Genomic DNA, 21328 nt, shown 5'->3' with positions numbered 1-21328 from the left:
CGGGGCCGGGATCACATGAGCGGATGCAGAGGGGAAAGTAACTGGGCCTGAGCGAGCCAGGCCGCCCCCCGGCCATGGGGCAGTCCGAGAGCCTGTCGCCCGAGGCCATTCGGCAGTGGGCGAGCCGGGCTGTCCCGGCCCCGCTGGATCTGAACCCGCTCCCGGACGAGCTGCTGGCGCTGATCCTGAGCTGGGTCCCGGGCCGCGTCCTGGTGACCCGCTGCCGGCTGGTGTGTCGCCGCTGGCGAGACCTCATCGACGGGCCCACGGTCTGGCGGCTGCAGGGCGAGAGGCGCCCGGGCTTGCGGGCCACCCTGGCGGCCGCCCGCCTCTGCCTCCCGCCGCAGTGGAGCCGGATCTGCCTCCTGGAGCCCTTCGGGCGCAACCTGCTCCGGAACCCCTGCGGGCAGGGTGGGTGCCGGACCGGGGGGGCACCATAAGATCGGCCACAGTGGATCAGACCCATGGTCCATCTCCCCCACTGTCCTGTCTTCCGACAGTGGCCAATGCCAGGTGTCACCGGGGGGGGGGGGAGAGGGCATTGGAGGAGGGGGGACCAGGTGGGAGAGCAGGAGGTGAATGGGGAGCACTGAGGAGTGTGTATATGGGGAGGGGCATCAGGGACAGTGTGGGTTGTGTTGGGGGGGCAAAGGAGAGGGAGCACCAGAGTGGGGGAAGGGGAAAAAATTAGCACTGGTGGGGGAGGCGGGGATGAGAGTGCACTGGGGCAAAAAGGTACCTGGGGGACTGAGATGGGTGTCAGGAAAGGGGGGGAGTCTCCCTCCTCCCCTGCAACCCCCCCCCCGATATTTAGTTCTCTCTCTGTTTATTTTCGAGAGCCACATTAACCCACTCCTCCCCCTCCCCTGGAGATGGGTGCCCACACGGGCATCGTCCCCCACCCCATCAAACCAGCTCCCACCACACCTCATACCCCTTCTTGACACAGCCTCTTCCCGCAGATCAGTTCAGTCACTGGCAGGTGGATCATGGGGGCCATGGCTGGAAGGTGGAAGAGAACCGCTGCCCGGTCGAGGGCGCCCCGGCCCAGACCTGCTTTGTCTCATCCTTTCAGTGAGTCTGTCCCCTGGGCCTTCCCGTTTGCCCCCCACCTTCCTCATGGGGCAGAGAGCTACCCGTTCTCCAAAAGCCAGACCTGTCCTGATCTGGCGTGTGCCCCTATGAATCCAGAGTCGCTCTGGATCAACCCAGCATAAAGGAGACCCAGAGGTGCCAGGCCTGAGTCTGCCCTGCACCTTTTACTGTCGTCCCAAATATTTGTACACACCAGTAAATCCGGAGTGGCTCTGGATTTAGGCCAGGGCTACACTACAGATTTCTGCCGGCACAGATCTGTCGGTCAGGCGTTGGGAAGAGAGCTGTGCTAGCCGGTGTGGATTCAGTGATACAGCACGGTGCACTGTTACTAGGAGAGTTTGTGTCGCTCAGGGAGGATGGTTTTATCTGCCAACAGGGTATCCTGGGATTCTTATACTGGCAAAGTTCTCCTACTGTGGACATGGTCTAAGGGTGTGTCTACACTGGCAAGTTTCTGCGCCACAAGTTACACCACTTTTATTAAAGCGCTGGAATTAAACCGCTGTTGTGTGTCCACACTGTGCTCCTTGTGACACTGGAGCACATCCACATTAGCAGCTCTTGCAAGGGCAAAGACAGCAGTGCTTTGTGGGAGCTTCCCACTGTGCACCTGGCCAGCAGGCTGCTTGGGGAAGGGTTTGCAATGCCTCATGGGCAGGCACAGCGTCACATGATGCAGGTTTTCCAATCCCACTGTTCCATGGGCATCCTAGGACATTGCCAGCTGCTTTTCAACTGAAGTGTGTGGGGGGGGTGGGGGGGAGAGAGACAGTGTGCTTTGGGGGACAGAGAGGGTGTCAGATGCTGTCTGAGTTCAGACAGTGGCAGGATGCAACCAGTCCTGAGGCAGGGAACGGGGGAAATGCTGGGATGTCACTTGAGGGATTATGGGACCGCTCCGGAAGCCAATTACAGCGCAATAGCAATCAAGTGTCTACACTGGCAATGAGCGCTGGAGCCTCTGTGCAAACAGCCTTACGACTCGGCGAGGTGGCTTTTTGGGGGAATTTCTGCGCACAAAGTGGCTCGGCAGTGTGTACACGTCTGCAGTTTGAGCGCAAAAAGCTGCTTCACTGCGCAGAAACTTGCCAGTGTTGACAAGCCCTAAGTAAATCTGGAGTCACTTGCAGCAGTATAATCAAGATCAGATGCAGGCCCTGACTCTGTGCTGCCCTTGTGTCATCATGACACACAAACACACACACTCTACCCAGGTGTTGGTATCGACCCAAGGTGTCTGGCAGGCGAGAACTGGGAACGGTGTCACTCCAGATTTACGAGGATTTCTCTGCACTGCTGATTTGCCCCGATTCCAGCCCCGGGCGTAGCTGCCCCGTCAAACTCCTATAGCAGATATTATTTGCACTGGGGGAGCTGACCCCATGAGTTGAAGTCATAGTTTATGGCAGCTTTGCCTGTCTACACAGGGAGCTATACTGGGGCAGTGCCCGGAGGCTTGAACACCTGAACTCTGTTTCTGGCTCTGCTGTGTGACCTTGAGCAAAAACGACTTCCTCTGTCTGTTCCTTGGTTTCCCCTCTGCGCAGCGCCCAGCACAATGTGGCCCTGATCTCAGTTAGGTGCTCTTGCAATATCTCATTAGGGTTTCCTTTCCCCCTCTGTAGGTGGTGCATCAAATCGCAGCTCGTAGATCTTCTAAAGGAGGGGTTGTGGGACGAACTGCTGGATACCTACCAACCGGAAATCTACATCTCCGATTGGTAAGTTTCACCCTCTTCTCCCTAGAGGCCTTAATGGTGACCTGCTGAAAGAAATGGGATTGTGTCTTTGCTGCTGATTTCTGATGACTAAAATAAGACCTCTGAGGTTTCCTTCATTTCTAGTTGTGGGGGCCACCTGTGCCTCAAAATCAAAGGGCTTGGGTTTGTTTGGGGGTTGTTACTTTTTTAAGCCTTAAAAATATCAAGCCTGTTGCACCTTGTTTGATCTGCTTTTTAGCTGGAGGTCCCCTCGAAGGACCCAGAGATGTGGGTTGGGAGCCCTGTTAGCCCTCAATTAAAGCAGTGAGAAGGGTTGAATTTTTAACAGCGAGTTTCTCCCGCCCAACTCTTGGTCAGGGGCTTGCGTCAAATGCACGTCGCAGGTCACGTCTGTTCTCGGACTTGCTGGCTAGGATTGTAGTCGGGCTTCCCTGAAGTTGCTGGGCTAGACAAGACCAGCGGGTGAGCATGTTACAGTGCTTGGAGCTAAGATGCTGGTGCAATCCCCTGATTGATGGGGACCAAAAAGCCGGTGGTGCTGCGTGTGTTGGATTCGTCTGTGTGTGTTCCCAGGATTCCTCTTACGTTCTACATTTGGGGGGCTGTGTCCTGTCTCCCTCCTGCTGCCCCCTGAGGTTCCTTGTTCCCCATCGTCTGTTCCCCGTCCCACAGGTGGGGCGCCCGGGAAGACTGTGGCTGTGAATACTCCATCTGCGTCAGGCTCCTGGCTGCCAACAGAAGTACTGTAATTGCTGAATTCCAAGCCAACCCCGATCCCATACAACAGTGGAACGACGCGCAGTATCACCAGGTGAGCCGGCTCCGTTGCCAGCTCTCTGGGAACATTTAGGGACTGGGAGTCAGGACACCTGGGTTCTAGAACCGACTCAGCCACTGGGTTGACTTTGGGCAAGTCACTTCCCCTCCCTGTGCCTCCGTTTCCTTGTGAAAGGGGGATAACGATACCAAGTAGGGTGACCAGATGTCCCGATTTTATAGGGACAGTCCCGATATTTGGGGCTTTGTCTTATATAGGCTCCTATTACCCCTCACCCCCGTCCCGATTTTTCCACTTGCTATCTGGTCACCCTAATACCAAGCTCTACTGTAAAGCGCTTTGAGATCTACCATTGAAAAGCGGTAGGGATGAAGTGGGCGTAATTTGTAAAATTATGTATGTTTTAACACGGAGGAGCGGGTGGCGGAGGCAGAGAAAGGAATAGAACACGGGTCTCCTGACATCCAGTCCTCTATCCACTAGCCCACCACAGGCGGCAGATGACATGGGCTAGTGGATGCTTAGCGCTCCCCCCCCCCCCCCCCCCCCCCCCCCCGAAACTATTCCTGTCTGCCCCACTCGGCCGGAAAAGTTCTGCTTCCAGCTGCACCAGGGCCAGGAAGGAGGCAGGAATGGCCCCACCTGTGCACGGACACTCGTGTTACGTGACGCTCTAGCGGGCTGCTCCAAATTCTGCAAGGGCTGGAGCTGGGCCCAGACCTGTGGGATGGGAGTCACCACCAGAGCTCCCTCTAATTTTTCCCACCCACGTGCAGAATGAATTTTGTTATGTGCAGGGTGGATTTGATTTAAATCGCATTGATTTAAATCATGATTTAAATCACTAGTCAGGAAGACTCAATTTAATCATGGATTTCTACATAAAAGTACATTCTTGTTGGTTGGTATAATCTTAATACATATTCCTCACAACTCAGATAGATGAGACCCAAATTGGGTCTCTTTTATGGCCTGCTGCCATTATAGGTTTTCCCTTCTAGTGAGAGAATGGTATGGTAGATCTCCAATCAATGAAGGCTACACTCAGAAAGACCTCAAGACTTCTGGAATATGCTGCTCAAACAGTTTCACTTTTGTTTCTACTGCCTGTCCCTCCCTTTCCACATTTATCTCCAGACTTTGGCTGGGGGTGCGGGCTCTGAGGTGGGGCCGGGGATGAGGGGTTTGGGGTGCAGGAGGGTGCTCTGGGGCTCCCCCCAGCTCTCTCTCCCCGCAGCAGCACTTGGGGCTGTGGGATAGGCGCCCATCACCGGCCACAGGAGGTTCGGGCCGGGGCTGGGATGCCTCTCTCCCTGGCCGAGGCAGGGCCTGGATGGGGCTGGGTTGAGAACGCCCCTCTCACGACCGCGGCAGGTCCGGGGTTGAGTTGGGGGGAGGGGCGCCCTGGCTGCAGCAGGTCCCGGCCGGGCGGGTTCCCTGAGCCCCTGCACAGCGCTAAATAGTCTGCTGTGCGGCCAAGCGCCTTACAGGGAACTTAGGCCACCACTCTGGGGGGAGTGTGGGGCAGGCACCTGCTCTCCGACCCCCCCTGTCACTGCACAGCAGCTATTCCGTTTTGCCCAGCCCCTGCCCTGCAAGAATATCTTCCCCAGTCTCTGTAGCCCCTACCTCCTCTCTCTGGAGCACACGGATTTGTGACAGGGTCCAGAGATCAATTTGGGTTCCTTTTCCTTCCCTCCCAGGTGTCCTACCGGTTCAGGCAGTACGGGCGCGGCGTCCGGTATGTGCATTTCCTCCACAGAGGGAAGGACACTCATTTCTGGGCAGGACACTACGGCGCACGGATCACCAACTCCACAGTCATGGTGAAGCTCAGCTGAGAGCCCGGAGCGGGTCTCCACGAATCTCTCACGCGAGCCGGAATGATGATCCCCATTTGCCTCTGCGAGCTCCTCTCCCGTCCGAGAACAAATCAGGGGGATGCGTCTCCTTGAAATTAATACGCCCCTTTGCCTGAGGAGCGTCTTCGCTCCGTTCTTTCTGGCCAGCCTCGTCCTGCGCAGGACCAAAGAGCACCGTGGAGAATCTTTAGGTTCCTAGTGCCTGACTTCGGTCAGTGTGACCCTGCCCCTGCACGGCAGAAGCAACAAGACATTAAAGATGGAAACGACTGGGCTTGTGCCTCTATTTGGGGGGCTTTGGGATTGTGTCATCAGAGAGTGAAGGGGTTAAAAAAATAGTTGTTTGGGGTGTTGTTGTTTTTAACCACTACGATGAGGAATTTTCAGATTGTCCCTGCCACATTTCCGTTAGGAAGCTGCAGAGAGGTGGGTTCTGTTAATGGAAGAGTTTTTTCTGCCAGCTGATGCCTGTCTGATGTGAATCCAGATTCACAGGTGAGCAAAATATACCCCCCTATCCCCGGTGCTAATTAGATTGCATGGTTCTGGGGAAGGGGGGTTAGAACCCAGCTCCTGCAAGCTTCGGGTAGTGCAGTGCTCACGAGAATACCATACCGGGGCAGCCCCATGACAAATGGAAATAGCCGCTTGTTGATTATCCAGGAGTTTATGGGGAACATAACCTTCAGGTCTGTTCTCACTGCACTCGGAGCCCAGCAAAGCCAGTGGGCGTGGTAGACACTCAGGCCTTTTGCTGACACAAACCAAGGGTCAGCTTCTGAAGTAACTGATGGGTGTGTAAATCTGGAAAGACTCCAGTGGAGTGACTCCAGATTCACCCAGGTCTACATGAGACCAGAACTGGGGCCTAGCAGTGCTTTGGTGCAGTTCCCTCCCCATTTTGGGGGGGCGATGCAGGCATAAGGCAAAGTCCACTCTTGTACTAACGCATGATCACGGGGCATGGGCACAGGGCTATAGGCGGAGCCGCAGAGCCCACTCCCACCAGGGGTTGATGGGCAAGATATTTCTAGGGGACTGGGGTGTAATTTCTGCCACGTGGCCCAGCGACGGCCTTCAGTGCATCGGCTGGTCCCATGTGCAGTCAGCGGGATGGGCCTTAGCCCTGCTAGTAAAGACAGGCCAGAACTGATTGAGTCAAGAATGAGGCCTGCTGACTCCAATGGACTTAGGCCTGATTTACACCGGAGAGAACGAGAAGGGAACTAGGGTAGCTATTCAGTCCTAGCGCTGAGCAACCTCCCAGCCCATTCCCTTGGTGCGGAGAGAGCCGGGGTAGATGGTGGCCCTTTGGGCCAGGCTGTTATTGTTTAAAATGATCCCACGGGCCTGGGCTGAAATCCCTGGTAGGTTAGTTACTGAGGAGCTAACGCGTTTCCTGTTGGCCTGAATTGTTTTTATTAATAAAAGGGCCTGGAAGTTTCGAGCTGGTCCCCCACCAGAAAAGAGGGGCCAGGTGACACCAGACACCTCTGTGTTCTTGGGGAACCAGGGTGCAGTATCCAGCCTGACTCATGAAAGACACCCCCCCCCCCACCCCCCCAGCCTGTGCTTAAACCAAAACCCATCAGAGGAAAAAACTTGCAGAGAGCAGTGAAGGGCGTTGGGAGACACACCTAGACCCCTCCTGACAAGGGTGACAAGATGAAGACATCTCCATTAGCACACAGAATGGAGAGCAGAGACAACTCCCCCAGCCTCATCTGCATGAAAGATGAGACAGGGAGACATCTCAATTGACATACAGAATGGAGAACAGAGAACCGCACTGAATTCTGGGACCAGAAAAAGCAGGGAAGCACTGCATCATGGGAATCTCTGCTCCAGATGCTAATGAACCTATGCCTGCACACACCCAGCTCAGCAGTTATCAGACCAATTCTAGTAATGAATCCTTGATTGATATCTAAATACTGAAGCAGCCTAGTTGCATTGGGAGCTCCCTGGAAGAAAACCCCACCCATAGCCAAGAGTGATCAGCTCCTATTGTCTAGTCTAAAGAAAACCCTTGAGTCATCAGCTTACCTAGAAACAAATCTAGTGTTCTCCCTTCAACCAGTGTAATTTCTCTACAAAAATCCCTACTCACCCTCTTGTCAGGGTTCTGATGCTTAGATCCAAACTATGCATCAGTTCCACTGGAACTCCATCTTCTCCTGACTGATCGTGCTGGGGGCTCTGCCTGTCTCCAGCACTCAGAACCCTCAGCTACCATCATCTGGGAACCCTGACCAGTTCAAGCCTCATGGAGTGGGTGAGATCCCCCCCTCTTTCTCTCTCTCTGTTTTCCTTTCTACCTTAGGTATTAGCCTTTAATCATGTATGTTAGGTTGGTTTAGTCCTCCTTGTGTAGTTATCACTGTTATTCAGTAAATAACTTCTATGGTTACGTTAGTTGCTTCTCTCTCTCTCGCTGAACTTTACTCATTTGTGTTTTTAGCTTCCCCCATTCACTCTACAGCAATGCTTCTTTTACCTAAGTTAAAGATCCCTGCAGCACCCAAAATACTGTGAGGTTTGCTCATCAAGTAGGTTACTGCCAGTACAATTGTGTTGGGGGAGTGGGGATAGGGATGTGCTGAATTTGGGACACATAAGGGTAACAGCTTGAAAGTGCTGCTTGACCCAGTCCATGGAGCCCAGGGGCATATAAGGAGAGAGAGCGTGAAAGTGCTGCTTCCTCCAGCCCAGTGAGTCCAGAGACATATAAGGGGTCAGCCAGACAGTGCTGATTGACCCGGTCTGCTCAGACTTGCTCTGTTAATGGATGTGTGTGTGTTCATCCGGTTCTGGGGCTGGAGTAACCCAGCCCTAGGGACTCTAGGTCCTGCAGGATAGCTCCACTGGGAGGGGACGTGCAGAAGGGAGAAGTAGCGCTCCATATGAAAACACACGTGACACAAGCAACAGAGGGTCCTGTGGCACCTTTAAAACTAACAGAAGTCTGTTAGTCTTAAAGGTGCCACAGGACCCTCTGTTGCTTTTTACAGATTCAGACTAACACGGCTACCCCCCGATACGTGACACAAGCAGTACATTGACAGGATTACAGAACCCCTTTCCCCAGAGGAGTAACCCGAATAAATGAGCATACCCCAAAGTAATGGGCACATCTGGTAACACAGGGAATGTATTCGCTGGTCAGTTTCACAGGGCTCTGTCCCGAAATGGAGTCGCTGAAGATGATACAACCAGCTGTGCGGCTTGTTAATGAAGATTAAAGTGCTTTTCTGACCAGCGTGTGGTGTGGGTGCTTTCACAGCTTAGCTGGCTTGAAAGTGAGACAGGCCCAAGCTGAATGGCCCAGTTCTTCTCCCTTCAATGAGAGGAGTTTGTGCTGGGCGGCCTGGCCCAGGAGAGGCAGGCAGTTGTGCCCCCCGAGTTCCCTGAGCAGCAGGTTGCAAGCTGCCGAGAAACCATCCGAGGAGATGCTGCTGCTCAACGCAGTGAGATCCAGCTGCTGCCCGGCATGCTCAGAGAGGGGGCGAAGCTCAGGATTGTGAAACAGCGTGTGAAGCCTGAGACAGCTCTGCAGGGACACGTTCCTCCCGGGGAAGCTGGCAACGAAAGGCCGAACCAGTGGGAGGTGGTTCAGTGTCATTGACCCCATTTGTGCAGGTGGGGAAACTGAGGCACAGCATGTAGGAAGGGACTTGCCCAAAGTCACATGGGGAGTATGTGAGACAGCAAGGACTAGAACCCACCCCGGGAGGTCAATAACAATGACCTACTCTAACCAATAGACTCCCCCCCCCCCCCCCCGAGCTGGGGAGAGAACCCAGGAGTCCTGGCTCCCAGCCATCCCCTGCTCTAATCACTCGCTCCCACAGCCCTGCACGGCCAGGGCTCCCCCGCTGTCCTCCCAGGGCTGAGGCCGGTCAGCTCGATGCAGGCACCGGGCTGCCCCGGCTGCTGTTGGCTCCCTGCACAGCCCAACCAGCCGGTGCTGCAGGGCAGGGGCAGGACGTCAGCCCGCAGGAAGCACCGAGCAGCGGGCTGGTGGCAGCCGGCCAGCCCGGAGCTGGGGAAGGAGGCAGCGGCGGGTGGGCAGAGCCGCACTCCCTGGACAGGGCATGTGCCTAGGCTGCCAGCCGGCAAAGGCCACACACTGGAAAAGAAGCTGGGATACAGCGGGGGGGGGGGTGAAAAGTAAGGGGGGGCCTCAGGACTCCTGGGTTCTATTGCCAGCTCTAGAAGGCCAGTGGGGTCTAGTGATTAGAGCGGGGTGGCCAACCTGAGCCTGAGAAGGAGCCAGAATTTACCAATGTACATTGCCAAAGAGCCCCAGGAATACCTTAGCAGCCCCCCCATCAGCTCCCCCCCTCCCAGCCCCCAGAGCCTCCCACCCACCTGCAGCCCTGCTGATCAGCCCTCTCCCTCCCTCCCTCCCTCCCCTGGTGTGCAGCAGGCTCTGGGGTGGGGGAAGAGCGAGGGCATGGCAGGCTCAGAGGAGAGGGCAGGAAGGGGTGGAGTGGGGGCAGGGCCTGTGGGAGAGCCAGGGGTTGAGCACTCCCTGGCACACTGGAAAGTTGGCGCCTGTAGCTCCAGACGCAGAGTCGGTGCCTATACAAGGAGCCGCCTGCTGTTCCTGAGCCACAGTTTGGCCACCCCTGGGTTAGAGCCAGAGGGGCTGGGCGCCAGGACTCCTGGGTTCTCTCCTGGCTTGGGGAGGGGAGTGGGGTCTAGTGGTTAGAGCAGGGGGACTGGGAGACAGGACTCCTGGGTTCTCTCCCTGGCCCTGGGAGGGGAGTGGGGTGGGATGTAGTGGTTAGAGCAGGGGGGGCTGGGAGCCAGGACTCCTGGGTTCTCTCCCGGCTCTGGGAGGGGAGTGGGGGCTAGTGGTTAGAGCAGGGGGGCTGGGAGCCAGGACTCCTGGGTTCTCTCCCGGCTCTGGGAGGGGAGTGGGGGCTAGTGGTTAGAGCAGGGGGGCTGGGAGCCAGGACTCCTGGGTTCTCTCCCGGCTCTGGGAGGGGAGTGGGGTCTAGTGGTTAGAGCAGGGGGCTGGGAGCTAGGGCTCCTGGGTTCTCTCCCAGCTCTGGGAGGGGAGTGGGGGCTAGTGGTTAGAGCAGGGGGGCTGGGAGCCAGGACTCCTGGGTTCTCTCCCGAGCTCTAGGAGAGCGGGGGGGGGGGGGGGGTGGGAGTTTTCCCACAGTGGCCAATGCCAGGTGCCGGAGGGACCAAGAAGACATTGGAGGGGGGGGGGGACCAGGTGGGGGAGCGCTGTGCGGGGGAAGGGGACAGGAGGTGGAGGGGGGCACCAGGCACAGGGGCGTTGGGGGCTACGCCGATTTACACCAGCCGGCGACCAGAGCCAGTGTCAGACCCTGCGGTGCTGAGCGGGGAACCCGGAGCCGGGAGCGTTTCTCTGAGCCTGTTTCAGGCGCCCCCTGGCTGGCAATGGGGGAATCCGGTGCTCGCTTTGCACCGTGTAAACGAGGCCAGGGGCGGCTCCAAGGCAGGGCCGGGATCACATGAGCGGATGCGGAGAGGAGCGGTAGCAGCTGGGCCCGAGCGAGCCAGGCCGCCCCCCGGCCATGGGGCAGTCGGAGAGCCGGGCTCCCCCGGTCGTGCTGGTGCAGTGGGCGCCCCCGTCTCTCCCGGCCCCGCTGGACCTGACCCCGCTCCCGGACGAGCTGCTGGTGCGGATCCTGAGCTGGGTCCCGGGCCGCGTCCTGGTGACCCGCTGCCGGCTGGTGTGTCGCCACTGGCGGGACCTCATCGACGGGCCCACGGTCTGGCGGCTGCAGGGCGAGAGGTGGCCGCGCTTGGGGGCCACCCTGGCGGCCGCCCGCCTCTGCCTCCCGCCGCAGTGGAGCCGGATCTGTCTCCTGGAGCCCTTCGGGCGCAACCTGCTCCGGAACCCCTGCGGGCAGGGTGGGTGCCGGACCGGGGGGGCACCATAAGATCGCCCACAGTGGATCAGACCCACGGTCCATCTCCCCCACTGTCCTGTCTTCCGACAGTGGCCAATGCCAGGTGCCACGGGGGGGTGGGGAGAGGGCATTGGAGGAGGGGGGCCCAGGTGGGAGAGCAGGAGGTGAGTGGGGAGCACTGAGGAGTGTGTATATGGGGAGGGGGCAAAGGAGAGGGAGCACCAGAGTGGGGGAGGGGGGTGATGAGAGAGCACCGGGGCAAAAAGGTACCTGGGGGTCTGGGAGGGGTGTCAGGAAAGGGGGGGTCTCCCTCCTCCCCAGCAACCCCCCCCCGATATTTATTTCTCTCCCTGTTTATTTGCGAGAACCACATTAACCCACTCCTCCCCTGGGAACGGGTGCCCACCAGGGTGTCGTCCCCCGTCCCATCAAACCAGCTCCCACTGCACCTCGCCCCGTCCTCCCCCTTGATGCAGCTTCATCCCACAGATCAGTTCAGTCACTGGCAGGTGGAGCGTGGGGGCGATGGCTGGAAGGTGGACGAGAACCGCTGCCCGGTCGAGTGCGCCCCGGCCCAGACCTGCTTCACCACATCCTTTGAGTGAGTCTGTCCCGTGGGCCTTCCTGTTTGTCCACCACCTTCCCTGTGCGGCAGAAAGCTACCCGTTCTCCAAAGGCCAGACCGATCCTGATCTGGCATGTGCCCCTATGAATCCAGAGTCACTCTGGATCGACCCAGCATAAATGAGACCCAGAGGTGCCAGGCCTGAGTCTGCCCTGCACCTTGTACCATCATGTCCCAAATATACACCTCTACCTCGATATAACGCTGTCCTCAGGAGCCAAAAAATCTTACCGTGTTATAGGTGAAACCGCGTTATATCGAACTTGCTTTGATCCGCCGGAGTGCGCAGCCCCGTCCCCCCGGAGCACTGCTTTACCACATTATATCAGAATTTGTGTTATTTCGGGTCACGTTATATCGGGGTAGAGGTGTATGTACACACCAGTAAATCCAGAGTGGCTCTGGATTTAGGCCAGGGCTACGCTACAGATGTCTGCCGGTACAGATCTGTCGGTCAGGCGTTGGGAAGAGAGCTGTGCTAGCCAGTGTGGATTCAGTGATACAGCACGGTGCACTGTTACTAGGAGAGTTTGTGTCGCTCAGGGAGGGTGGTTTTATCTGCCAACAGGGTGTCCTGGGATTCTTATACCGGCAGAGTGCTCCTACTGTGGACATGGTCTAAGGGTGTGTCTGCACTGGCAAGTTTCTGCGCCACAAGTTATACCACTTTTATTAAAGCGCTGGAATTAAACCGCTGTTGTGTGTCCACACTGTGCTCCTTGTGATGCATTAGCAGCCCTTGCAAGGGCAAAGACAGCAGTGCATTGTGGGAGCTTCCCACTGTGCAATTGGCCGCAGGGTGCTTTGGGAAGGGTTTGCAATGCCTCATGGGCAGGCACAGTGTCACATGATGCAGGTTTTCCAATCCCACTGTTCCATGGGCATCCTAGGACATTGCCGGCTGCTTTTCAACTGAAGTGTGTGGGGGGGAGAGAGACAGTGTGCTTTGGGGGACAGAGAGGGTGTCAGATGCTGTCTGAGTTCAGACAGTGGCAGGATGCAACCAGTCCTGAGGCAGGGAACGGGGGAAACCCTGGGATGTCACTTGAGGGATTATGGGACAGCTCCGGACAGCGCAATAGCAATCAAGTGTGTACACTGGCAATGAGCGCTGGAGCCTCTGCGCAAACAGCCTTACGACTCGGCGAGGTGGTGTTTTTGCAGCGCTGCAGCTGCGGAGTTTCTGCCACAAAGTGGCTCGGCAGTGTGTACACGTCTGCAGTTTGAGCGCAAAAAGCTGCTTCACTGCGCAGAAACTTGCCTGTGCCCTAAGTAAATCTGGAGTCACTCCAGATTTGCAGCGGTATAACCAAGATCAGATGCAGACCCAGACTCTGTGCTGCCCTTGTGTCATCATGACACACACACTCTACCCAGGTGTTGGTATTGACCCATGGTGTCTGGCAGGCGAGAACTGGGAACAGTGTCACTCCAGATTTAGAATATCAGGGTTGGAAGGTGGGTCATGTAGTCCAACCCCCTGCTCAAGGCAGGACCAATCCCCAGACAGATTTTTACCCCAGTTCCCTAAATGGCCCCCTCAAGGATTGAACTCACAACCGTGGGCTTAGCAGGCCAATGCTCAAACCACTGAGCTATCCCTCCCAAGGCCTTCTCTGCACTGCTGATTTGCCCCGATTCCAGCCCCAGGCGTAGCTGCCCCAGCAAACTCCTATAACAGACATTATTTGCACTGCGGGAGTTGACCCCATGAGTTCAAATCATGGCTTATGGCAGCTTTGCCTGTCTACACAGGGAGTTGTACTGGGGCAGTGCCCAGAGGCGTGAACACCTGAGCTCTGTTCCTGGCTCTGCTGGGTGACCTTGAGCAAAAACGACTTCCTCTGTCTGGGCCTCGGTTTCCCCTCCCACCCTTTGCCCACCATGACCGCACCGTGAACTCTGTGGGATAATGATTGTCTCTTCCTAGAGTTCATCTTGACCTGCCAACACGTTAAAACCACAACTGCCTTATCTACAGTAGGATTTCAACACCTGTCCACTAAAACCCTTTTTTCCCCCTAGAGTCCACAGAGTCTGTTCAGCGTCCAACACAATGTGGCTGTGATCTCAGTTAGGTGCTAGTGCAATATCTCATTAGGGTTTCCCTTTCCCCTCTGTAGCTGGTGTGTCAAATCGCAGCTCGTAGATCTTCTAGAGGAGGGGTTGTGGGAAGAACTGCTGGATACCTACCAACCGGAAATCTACATCTCCGATTGGTAAGTTTCACTCTCTTCTCCTTAGAGGCCTTAATTGTGACCTGCTGAAAGAAATGGGATTGTGTCTTTGCTGCTGATTTCTGATGACTGAAATAAGACCTCTGAGGTTTCTTTCATTTCTAGTTACAGGGGCCACCTGTGCCTCAGAATCAAAGGGTTTGGGTTTGTTTTGGGATTGTTGTTTTTTTAAGCCTTAAAAATATCAAGCCTGTTGCACCTTGTTTGATCTCTTTTTTTGCTGGAGGTCCCCTTGGAGGACCCAGAGATTTGGGTTGGGAGCCCTGTTAGCCCTTAAAAATCCAACCCTTCTCACTGCTTTAATTAACAGTGAGTTTCTCCCGCCCAACTGTTGGTCTGTGGCTTGAGTCAAATGCATGTTGCAGGTCGCGTCTGTTCTCGGACTTGCTGGCTAGGATTGTAGACGGGCTTCCCTGAAGTTGCTGGGCTAGACAAGACCAGCAGGTGAGGATGTTACAGTGCTTGGAGCTAAGATGCTGGTGCAATCCCCTGATTGATGGGGACCAAAAAGCCGGTGGTGCTGCGTGTGTTGAATTCAGCTGTGTGTTTTCCTGTTATGTTCTACATTCGGGGGGCTGTGTCCTGTCTCCCTCTTGCTGCCCTCCGAGGTTCCTTGTTCCCCAACGTCTGTTCCCGTCCTGCAGGTGGGGCACCCAGCGAAATGGTGGCTGTGAATACTCCATCTGCGTCAAGCTCCTGGCTGCCAACAGAAGAACTGTAATCGCTGAATTCCAGGCCAACTCTGATGCCATACAACAGTGGAACGACGCGCAGTATCACCAAGTGAGCCAGCTCCATTGCCAGCTCTCTGGGAACATTAAGGGACTGGGAGTCAGGACACCTGGGTTCTAGAACCAACTCAGCCACTGGGTTGGTATTGTGCAAGTCACTTCCCCTCCCTGTGCCTCAGTTTCCCTGTGAAAGGGGATAACGAAACCAAGCTCTACTGTAACACGCTTTCAGATCCGCCATTGAAAAGCGGTAGGGACGAACTATTAGTGGGCGTAATTTGTAAAATTATGTATGTTTAAAACAAACAAAAAACCCAAAGTGCCAAGAGTTAAAAATTGTGAATCCCAGACAGAGAGAGCTCTCGCCCTGTCTTGGCGCTGTCATCATCACTTCACGCCAACTCATCACCCGCTCTAGGCTGCAGCATGACCATCCCAGAATCTCATCGCATAGACTGGGATGAAGGGGGATGAAATCAAGTGTGAAAGGGGAAACTTGGGGGAGGGTGGTTCTCTTCCCAGCTCCACCCACAAAATAAACTCCGCCCATGGGTCTTGCCCAAATGAAACCCCTCTAGTGTTCACAGCTGGAGCACTTCAGTGTAGGAGCTACCAGCGCCGACAGGAGGGGTTCTTCCGTCACTGCGGTTAATCCACCTCCCCTAAAGGGGGTAGCTAGGTCCGTGGCAGAATTCTTCCAGACAGGAGTTCGATCTGTGGTGGTGTGTACCCTTGGGGTTCCACTGCAGTCCCCCTTCGTGGGCCTGGACTGTGTCTGTGCGTCTGATTCAGGCCACAGGCTGAAGGACAAAGAAATACTGAGCAGCTCCCCATTCGGGGTACGTCTGCACTGTGAAAAAACCCCAACAACCTGGGGCAGTGAGTCTCAGCGCCCCGGTTTACAGACTCGGCCTACGGCGCTAAAAACAGCAGCGTAGACGTTACCACTCAGGCTGGCGCTCTGGGTCAGAAACCAGCTCCCTCCCCGGGTTTCAGAGCCGTCGACACGGGTATTTGCAATGCCAGCCCGAGTCTATAGAGCCGCGCTCGGAGATGCTCTGCCGCGGGTGGTATTGTCACCGCGTAGACATGCCGTCCTGCCCTGAATGGGGCTGGGGTCCTGCGGGGACGGTGTAATTAATGACTGGTTTCTAATGCACACGCGCAAGGGGGCTGAATGAAGCGTGCACGGGCAGCCTGAATTCGGGCGGTTCCTAACGCTGGAGGGCTTGACCCTGCACCTCAATGTTCTTTTAAGGTCTCTCCTAGGGTTATCCTGTGTGTGAATAGTTGAGGTGCCCATAGGTGGCAGGCAAAGATTGTGCAGCATAGATCATGGGATCTGTGCAGGACTGATGGCTCCCTCTGGTGCCTCTTTACGCTGGGAGGTATCTGTAGAGTCACTGCGCGGCTCTGGATTTTATGAGGTGTGTTACGGTCGCACCTAGAGCCCGTTGTGCCGGGTGTGGGCACAGCGTGAGAGACAGAGCGCAGCCTAAAGGGACACAGGCTCCTTTATTGCGGACGCGCAGGTGGTGGTGGCAGAGAGAGGAATAGAACACGGATCTCCTGACACCGAGTCCTCTATCCACTAGCCCACCACAGGTAGCAGATGGCTAGGGCTAGTGGGCTATCAGCCCCCGCCCCATCTATTCCTGCCTGCCCCACTCGGCAGGCGAAGTTCTGCATCCAGTCCCACCCGTGCACGGACACTCGTGTTATGTGATGCTCTAGCGGGCTCCTCCAAATTCTGTGAGCGGCTGGAGCCGGGCCCAGACCTGGGGGATGGGAGTCACTGGCAGAGCTCCCTCTAATTTTTCCCACCCATGTGCGGAATGAATTTTGTTATGTGCAGGGTGGATTTGATTTAAATCAAATTGATTTAAATCATGATTTAAATCACTAGTCAGGAAGACTCGATTTAATCATGGATTTCCTCATAAAAGTGCATTCTTGTTGGTTGTTATAACCTTAATCCATATTCTTCACAACTCAGAGACAGATGAGACCCAAACTGGGTCTCTTTTACAGCCTGCTGCCATTATAGGTTTTCCCTTGTAGTGAGAGAATGGTATGGTACATCTCAAATCAATGAAGGCTACACTCAGAAAGACCTCAAGACTTCTGGAATATGTTGCTCAAACAGTTTCACTGTTGTTTCTACTGCCTGTCCCTCCCTTCTCCCATTTATCTCCAGACTTCTTCTCCTTGTCCAGATCTATTCCACCCCCAACAATCTTCTATTCACTGAACTTTTTGAAACTTTGCCCTTTTAGAGAGAGGTTAGGGACTGACTGTGCGTACATACATTTGCAGAGGGACAATAGAGTTGAGGTCTGTTATTGCTCACCTCTGTATATTTATTTATTTAAAAACATTTTTGCTGTTAACAAGCATTTATCTCTGGAGACACAAATCCACAGTTTGAGAACTGCAAAACTAAGCATCTCTGATGGTATCTTCTAGACTGAGTCCCATTGGGTAGATAGAAAGATTAACCTAAATAATCTCACAGAAGCCCCTGGAACCCCGTAAGATTGGATCCCTCATCCATGAACTATTGGAACTCATTTACAAAACTTTTCTTCAACATGACATGAATATATTGTCTCATACTATAGAATTAGAATTTATAATCCCTATTCCATGATAGGACGTATTTGAGCTATAATGTATCTTAATTAAAGCTATCTTTAGATAGGTGTTTTCCTCAAGAACCATTTTATCAAAAAAATCCTATTTTTTTTATTTTTATTTTAATAATTGATTATTATCCACCCTAGTTATGTGCACCAATATGGACATGATGTGTGGGAGGGGGCTCAGGGCTGGGGCAGAGGATTGCGGTTCAGGGGGTGAGGGCTCTGGCTCGGGGTGCGTGTTCAGGGTTGGGGCCAGGGATGAGGGGCTCAGGGCTGGAACAGAAGGTTGGGGTGCAGGGGGTGAGGGGCTCAGGGCTCGAACAGAAGGTTGGGGTGCAGGGGGTGAGGTCTCTGGCTGGGGGTGTGGGCTCTGGGTTGGGGCCGGGGATGAGGGGCTCAGGGTTGGGGTGTGTGTGGGGGAGTGAGGGCTCCAACAAGGGGTGCAAGGTCTGGGGTGGGACTGGGGATGAGGGGTTTGGGGTGCAGGAGGGTGCTCCGGGACAACGGCTGGGGGAGAGGGCTCCCCCCAGCTCTCTCTCCCGGCAGCAGCATGTGGGCTGGGGGAAGAGGCGCATCTCCCCGCCGCGGCAGCTCCGGGGCTGGAGCCATGGGATAGGCACCATTCCCCGGCCACGGGAGGTCTGGGCCAGTACTGGGGCGCCTCTCTCCCTGGCTGAGGCAGGTCCGGGCCATGGCTCAGTTCAGGCCGCCCCTCCCCCAACGGTGGCAGGTCCGGGGCTGAGTTGGGGGGGGGGGGGAGGCTGCCCCGCCTGCGGCAGGTCCCAGCTGGGCAGGTTCCCTGAGCCCCTGCACAGCACTAAATAGGCTGCTGCTCGGCCAAGCACTTTACAGGGAACTTAGGCCACCACTCCGGGGGGAGTGTGGGGCAGGCGCCTGCTCTCAGACCCCCCCCGTCACTGCACAGGAGCTATTCCGTTTTGCCCAGCCCCTGCCCTGCAAGAATATCTTCCCCAGTCTCTGTAGCCCCTACCTCCTCTCTCTGGAGCACATGGATTTGTGACAGGGTCCAGAGATCAATTTGGGTTCCTTTTCCTTCCCTCCCAGGTGTCCTACCGGTTCAGGCAGTACGGGCGCGGCGTCCGGTATGTGCATTTCCTCCACAGAGGCAAGGAAACTCATTTCAGGCCGGGACACTACGGTGCATGGATCACCAACTCCACAGTCATGGTGAAGCTCAGCTGAGAGCCAGGAGCGGGTCTCCACGAATCTCTCACGCGAGCCGGAATGATGATCCCCATTTGCCTCTGCGAGCTCCTCTCCCGTCCGAGAACAAATCCGAGGGATGCGTCTCCTTGAAATTAATACGCCCCTTTGCCTGAGGAGCGTCTTCGGTCCGTTCTTTCTGGCCAGCCTCGTCCTGCGCAGGACCAAAGAGCACTGTGGAGAATCCTTAGGTTCCTAGTGCCTGACTTCGGTCAGTGTGACCCTGCCCCTGCACGGCAGAAGCAACAAGACTTTTTAAAGATGGAAACGACTGGGCTTGTGCCTCTATTTGGGGGGCTTTGGGATTGTGTCATCAGAGCGTGAAGGGGTTAAAAAAATAGTTGTTTGAGGTGGTTTTTTACCAGCATGAGGAGGAATTTTCAGCTCTTCTCGGCCACGTTTCCGTTCGGAAGCTGCAGAGAGGTGGGTTGGGAGCTCGCTGTGTGTTCTGTTAACAGAAGAGTTTTTTCTGTCAGCTGATGCCTGTGGTGCCTGTCTGATGTGAATCCAGATTCACAGGTGGGTGAGCAAAATACACCTCCTCTCGTGCTAATTAGATTGCATGGTTCTAGGGAAGGGGGATTAGAACCCAGCTGCTGCAAGCTTCGGGTAGTGCAGTGCTCACGAGAATACCATACCGGGCAGCCCTTAGACAAACGTAAAATGCTGCTTGTTGATTGTCCAGGAGTTGATGGGGAACATAATCTTCAGGTCTCACTGCGCTCGCATCCCAGCAAAGCCAGTGGGTGTGGTAGACGCTCAGGCATTTTGCTGACATAAACCAAGGGTCAGTTTCTGAAGTGTAAATCTGGAAAGACTCCAGTTTCACACAGGTCTACGTCAGACCAGAACCGGGGCCTAGCAGTGCTTTGGTGCAGTTCCCTCCCCATTTTGGGGGGTGATGTCGGCGTAAGGCAAAGTCCACACTTGTACTAACGCATGATCACAGGGCATGGGCAGAGGGTTATAGGTGGAGCCGCAGAGCCCACTCCCAGCAGGGGTTGACGGGCAAGATATTTCTAGGGGACTGGGGTCTAATTTCTGCCACATGGTCCAGCGACGGCGTTCAGTGCATCAGCTGGGCTTGGGTGCGGTCAGCGGGATGCGTTTTAGCCCTGCTAGTAAAGACAGGCCAGAACGTCCGCTGGTATAAACCAATGTCCTGCCAGTGGTGTCTTTGCTCTTACACCAGCAGGGGACACCGTCCCGTTGATTGGAGGCGTGATGCTGGGGGATCTGGTGCTCTGTGTTACCTCTCTCAAAAAATGCCCAAATTCTGCCCCCATTGAAGTCCGAGGATCTAATTCTCCTACTGTTTAAATGATTGAGTGAAGAATGAGGCCTGCTGACTCCACTGGACTCAGGCCTGGTTAACACCGGAGAGAACGAGAAGGGAACTAGGGTAGCTATTCAGTCCTAGCGCTGAGCAACCTCCCAGCCCGTTCCCTTGGTGCGCAGAGAGGCGGGATGGATGGTGGCCCTTTTGGCCAAGGTGTTATTGTTTAAAATGATCCCACGGGCCTGGGCTGAAATCCCCAGTAGGTTAGTTACTGAGGAGCCAACGGGTTTCCTGTTGGCCTGAATTGTTTATATTAATAAAAGGGCCTGGAAGGTTTGAGCTGGTCCCCCACCGGAAAAGAGGGGCCAGGGAATGTATTCGCTGGTCAGTTTCACAGGGCTCTGTCCCGAAATGGAGTCGCTGAAGATGATACAACCAGCTGTGCGGCTTGTTAATGAAGATTAAAGTGCTTTTCTGAACAGTGTGTGGTGTGGGTGCTTTCACAGCTTAGCTGGCTTGAAGGTGAGACAGGCCCAAGCTGAATGGCCCAGTTCTTCTCCCTTCAATGAGAGGAAGAAACTTGGGGACCAGGCACAGCTGAGAGAGAGCAGGAGGCAGCGGACAGGAGTTTGCAGTGGGGTGTGGTGGTAATGAAATGATGCAGTGTGGGGGGCTGTAGGGGAAGATCAGCTGTGCCCCCAGTGTTCCCTGAGCAGCAGGTTGCAAGCTGCCGAGAAGCCATCCGAGGAGATGCTGCTGCTCAGCGCAGTGAGATCCAGCTGCTGCCCGGCATGCTCAGAGAGGGGGCGAAGCTCAGGATCGTGCGGGTCGGGGTGTCGTGAAACAGCGTGTGAAGCCTGAGACAGCTCTGCAGGGACACGTTGCTCCCAAGGAAGCTCTCAAGGGCAACGAAAGGCCGAACCATCGCTGGGGGGCGGCTTGGCGAGAGGCGGCTGCCTCAGTATCGCCCACTGGGACGGCAGGGCCCCTGACAGCCAGTAACGGGGTGTGTGCGCTGGGTGTGGCTAGTGCCCCAAGGCTCCCCAAAGCCTTCCCCAGGCAGCGAGCGACCCAGCCCCACTGCCCCCTGGCTGCTCCCCTCCCTCCCGCTCTGCAGTGGGACAAGCTCTGGCCAGGAGAGGGGAAGAGGATGTGGCCTGAGGCTCACAGAGGGACTCAGCAGCAAATCTCGTTTTGTCCCCAGAGGCGGGAAAAAGAAGGCGCCAAAGCTGTGGCG

At 55.6% G+C, this 21328-nt stretch overlaps 2 protein-coding genes across 2 annotated transcripts; both read left to right on the top strand.

Moving 5' to 3' along the window:
• Positions 1-74: 74 nt before the first annotated feature.
• Positions 75-5732, top strand: LOC135893005 (F-box only protein 17-like). Its single transcript, XM_065420790.1, has 5 exons — positions 75-411; positions 963-1074; positions 2724-2819; positions 3492-3630; positions 5301-5732. The coding sequence occupies exons 1-5, from the start codon at positions 75-77 to the stop codon at positions 5436-5438; spliced, it is 822 nt and encodes a 273-aa protein (XP_065276862.1). The 3' UTR covers positions 5439-5732.
• Positions 5733-11014: 5282 nt separating this feature from the next.
• On the top strand, positions 11015-20568 carry LOC135893006 (F-box only protein 17-like). The gene is made up of 5 exons (XM_065420791.1): positions 11015-11354; positions 11843-11954; positions 14102-14197; positions 14860-14998; positions 18654-20568. The coding sequence occupies exons 1-5, from the start codon at positions 11015-11017 to the stop codon at positions 18789-18791; spliced, it is 825 nt and encodes a 274-aa protein (XP_065276863.1). The 3' UTR covers positions 18792-20568.
• Positions 20569-21328: the final 760 nt, after the last annotated feature.

This window comes from Emys orbicularis, chromosome 21, assembly GCF_028017835.1.
Source record: "Emys orbicularis isolate rEmyOrb1 chromosome 21, rEmyOrb1.hap1, whole genome shotgun sequence".
NCBI lineage: Eukaryota > Metazoa > Chordata > Testudines > Emydidae > Emys > Emys orbicularis.
The sequence above is the reverse complement of the archived record's forward strand: the minus strand, read 5'-3'. Positions and strand labels throughout refer to the sequence as shown.

What these genes read in the sequence shown, in the direction of transcription:
- LOC135893005 (XM_065420790.1), top strand. Translation starts at nt 75, where the DNA reads ATGGGGCAGTCCGAGAGCCTGTCGCCCGAGGCCATTCGGCAGTGGGCG. An exon ending in CCGGAACCCCTGCGGGCAGG is followed by an intron (nt 412 to 962) that starts GTGGGTGCCGGA and finishes CTCTTCCCGCAG; the next exon opens with ATCAGTTCAGTCACTGGCAG. An exon ending in GAAATCTACATCTCCGATTG is followed by an intron (nt 2,820 to 3,491) that starts GTAAGTTTCACC and finishes CCCGTCCCACAG; the next exon opens with GTGGGGCGCCCGGGAAGACT.
- LOC135893006 (XM_065420791.1), top strand. Translation starts at nt 11,015, where the DNA reads ATGGGGCAGTCGGAGAGCCGGGCTCCCCCGGTCGTGCTGGTGCAGTGG. An exon ending in CCGGAACCCCTGCGGGCAGG is followed by an intron (nt 11,355 to 11,842) that starts GTGGGTGCCGGA and finishes TTCATCCCACAG; the next exon opens with ATCAGTTCAGTCACTGGCAG. An exon ending in GAAATCTACATCTCCGATTG is followed by an intron (nt 14,198 to 14,859) that starts GTAAGTTTCACT and finishes CCCGTCCTGCAG; the next exon opens with GTGGGGCACCCAGCGAAATG.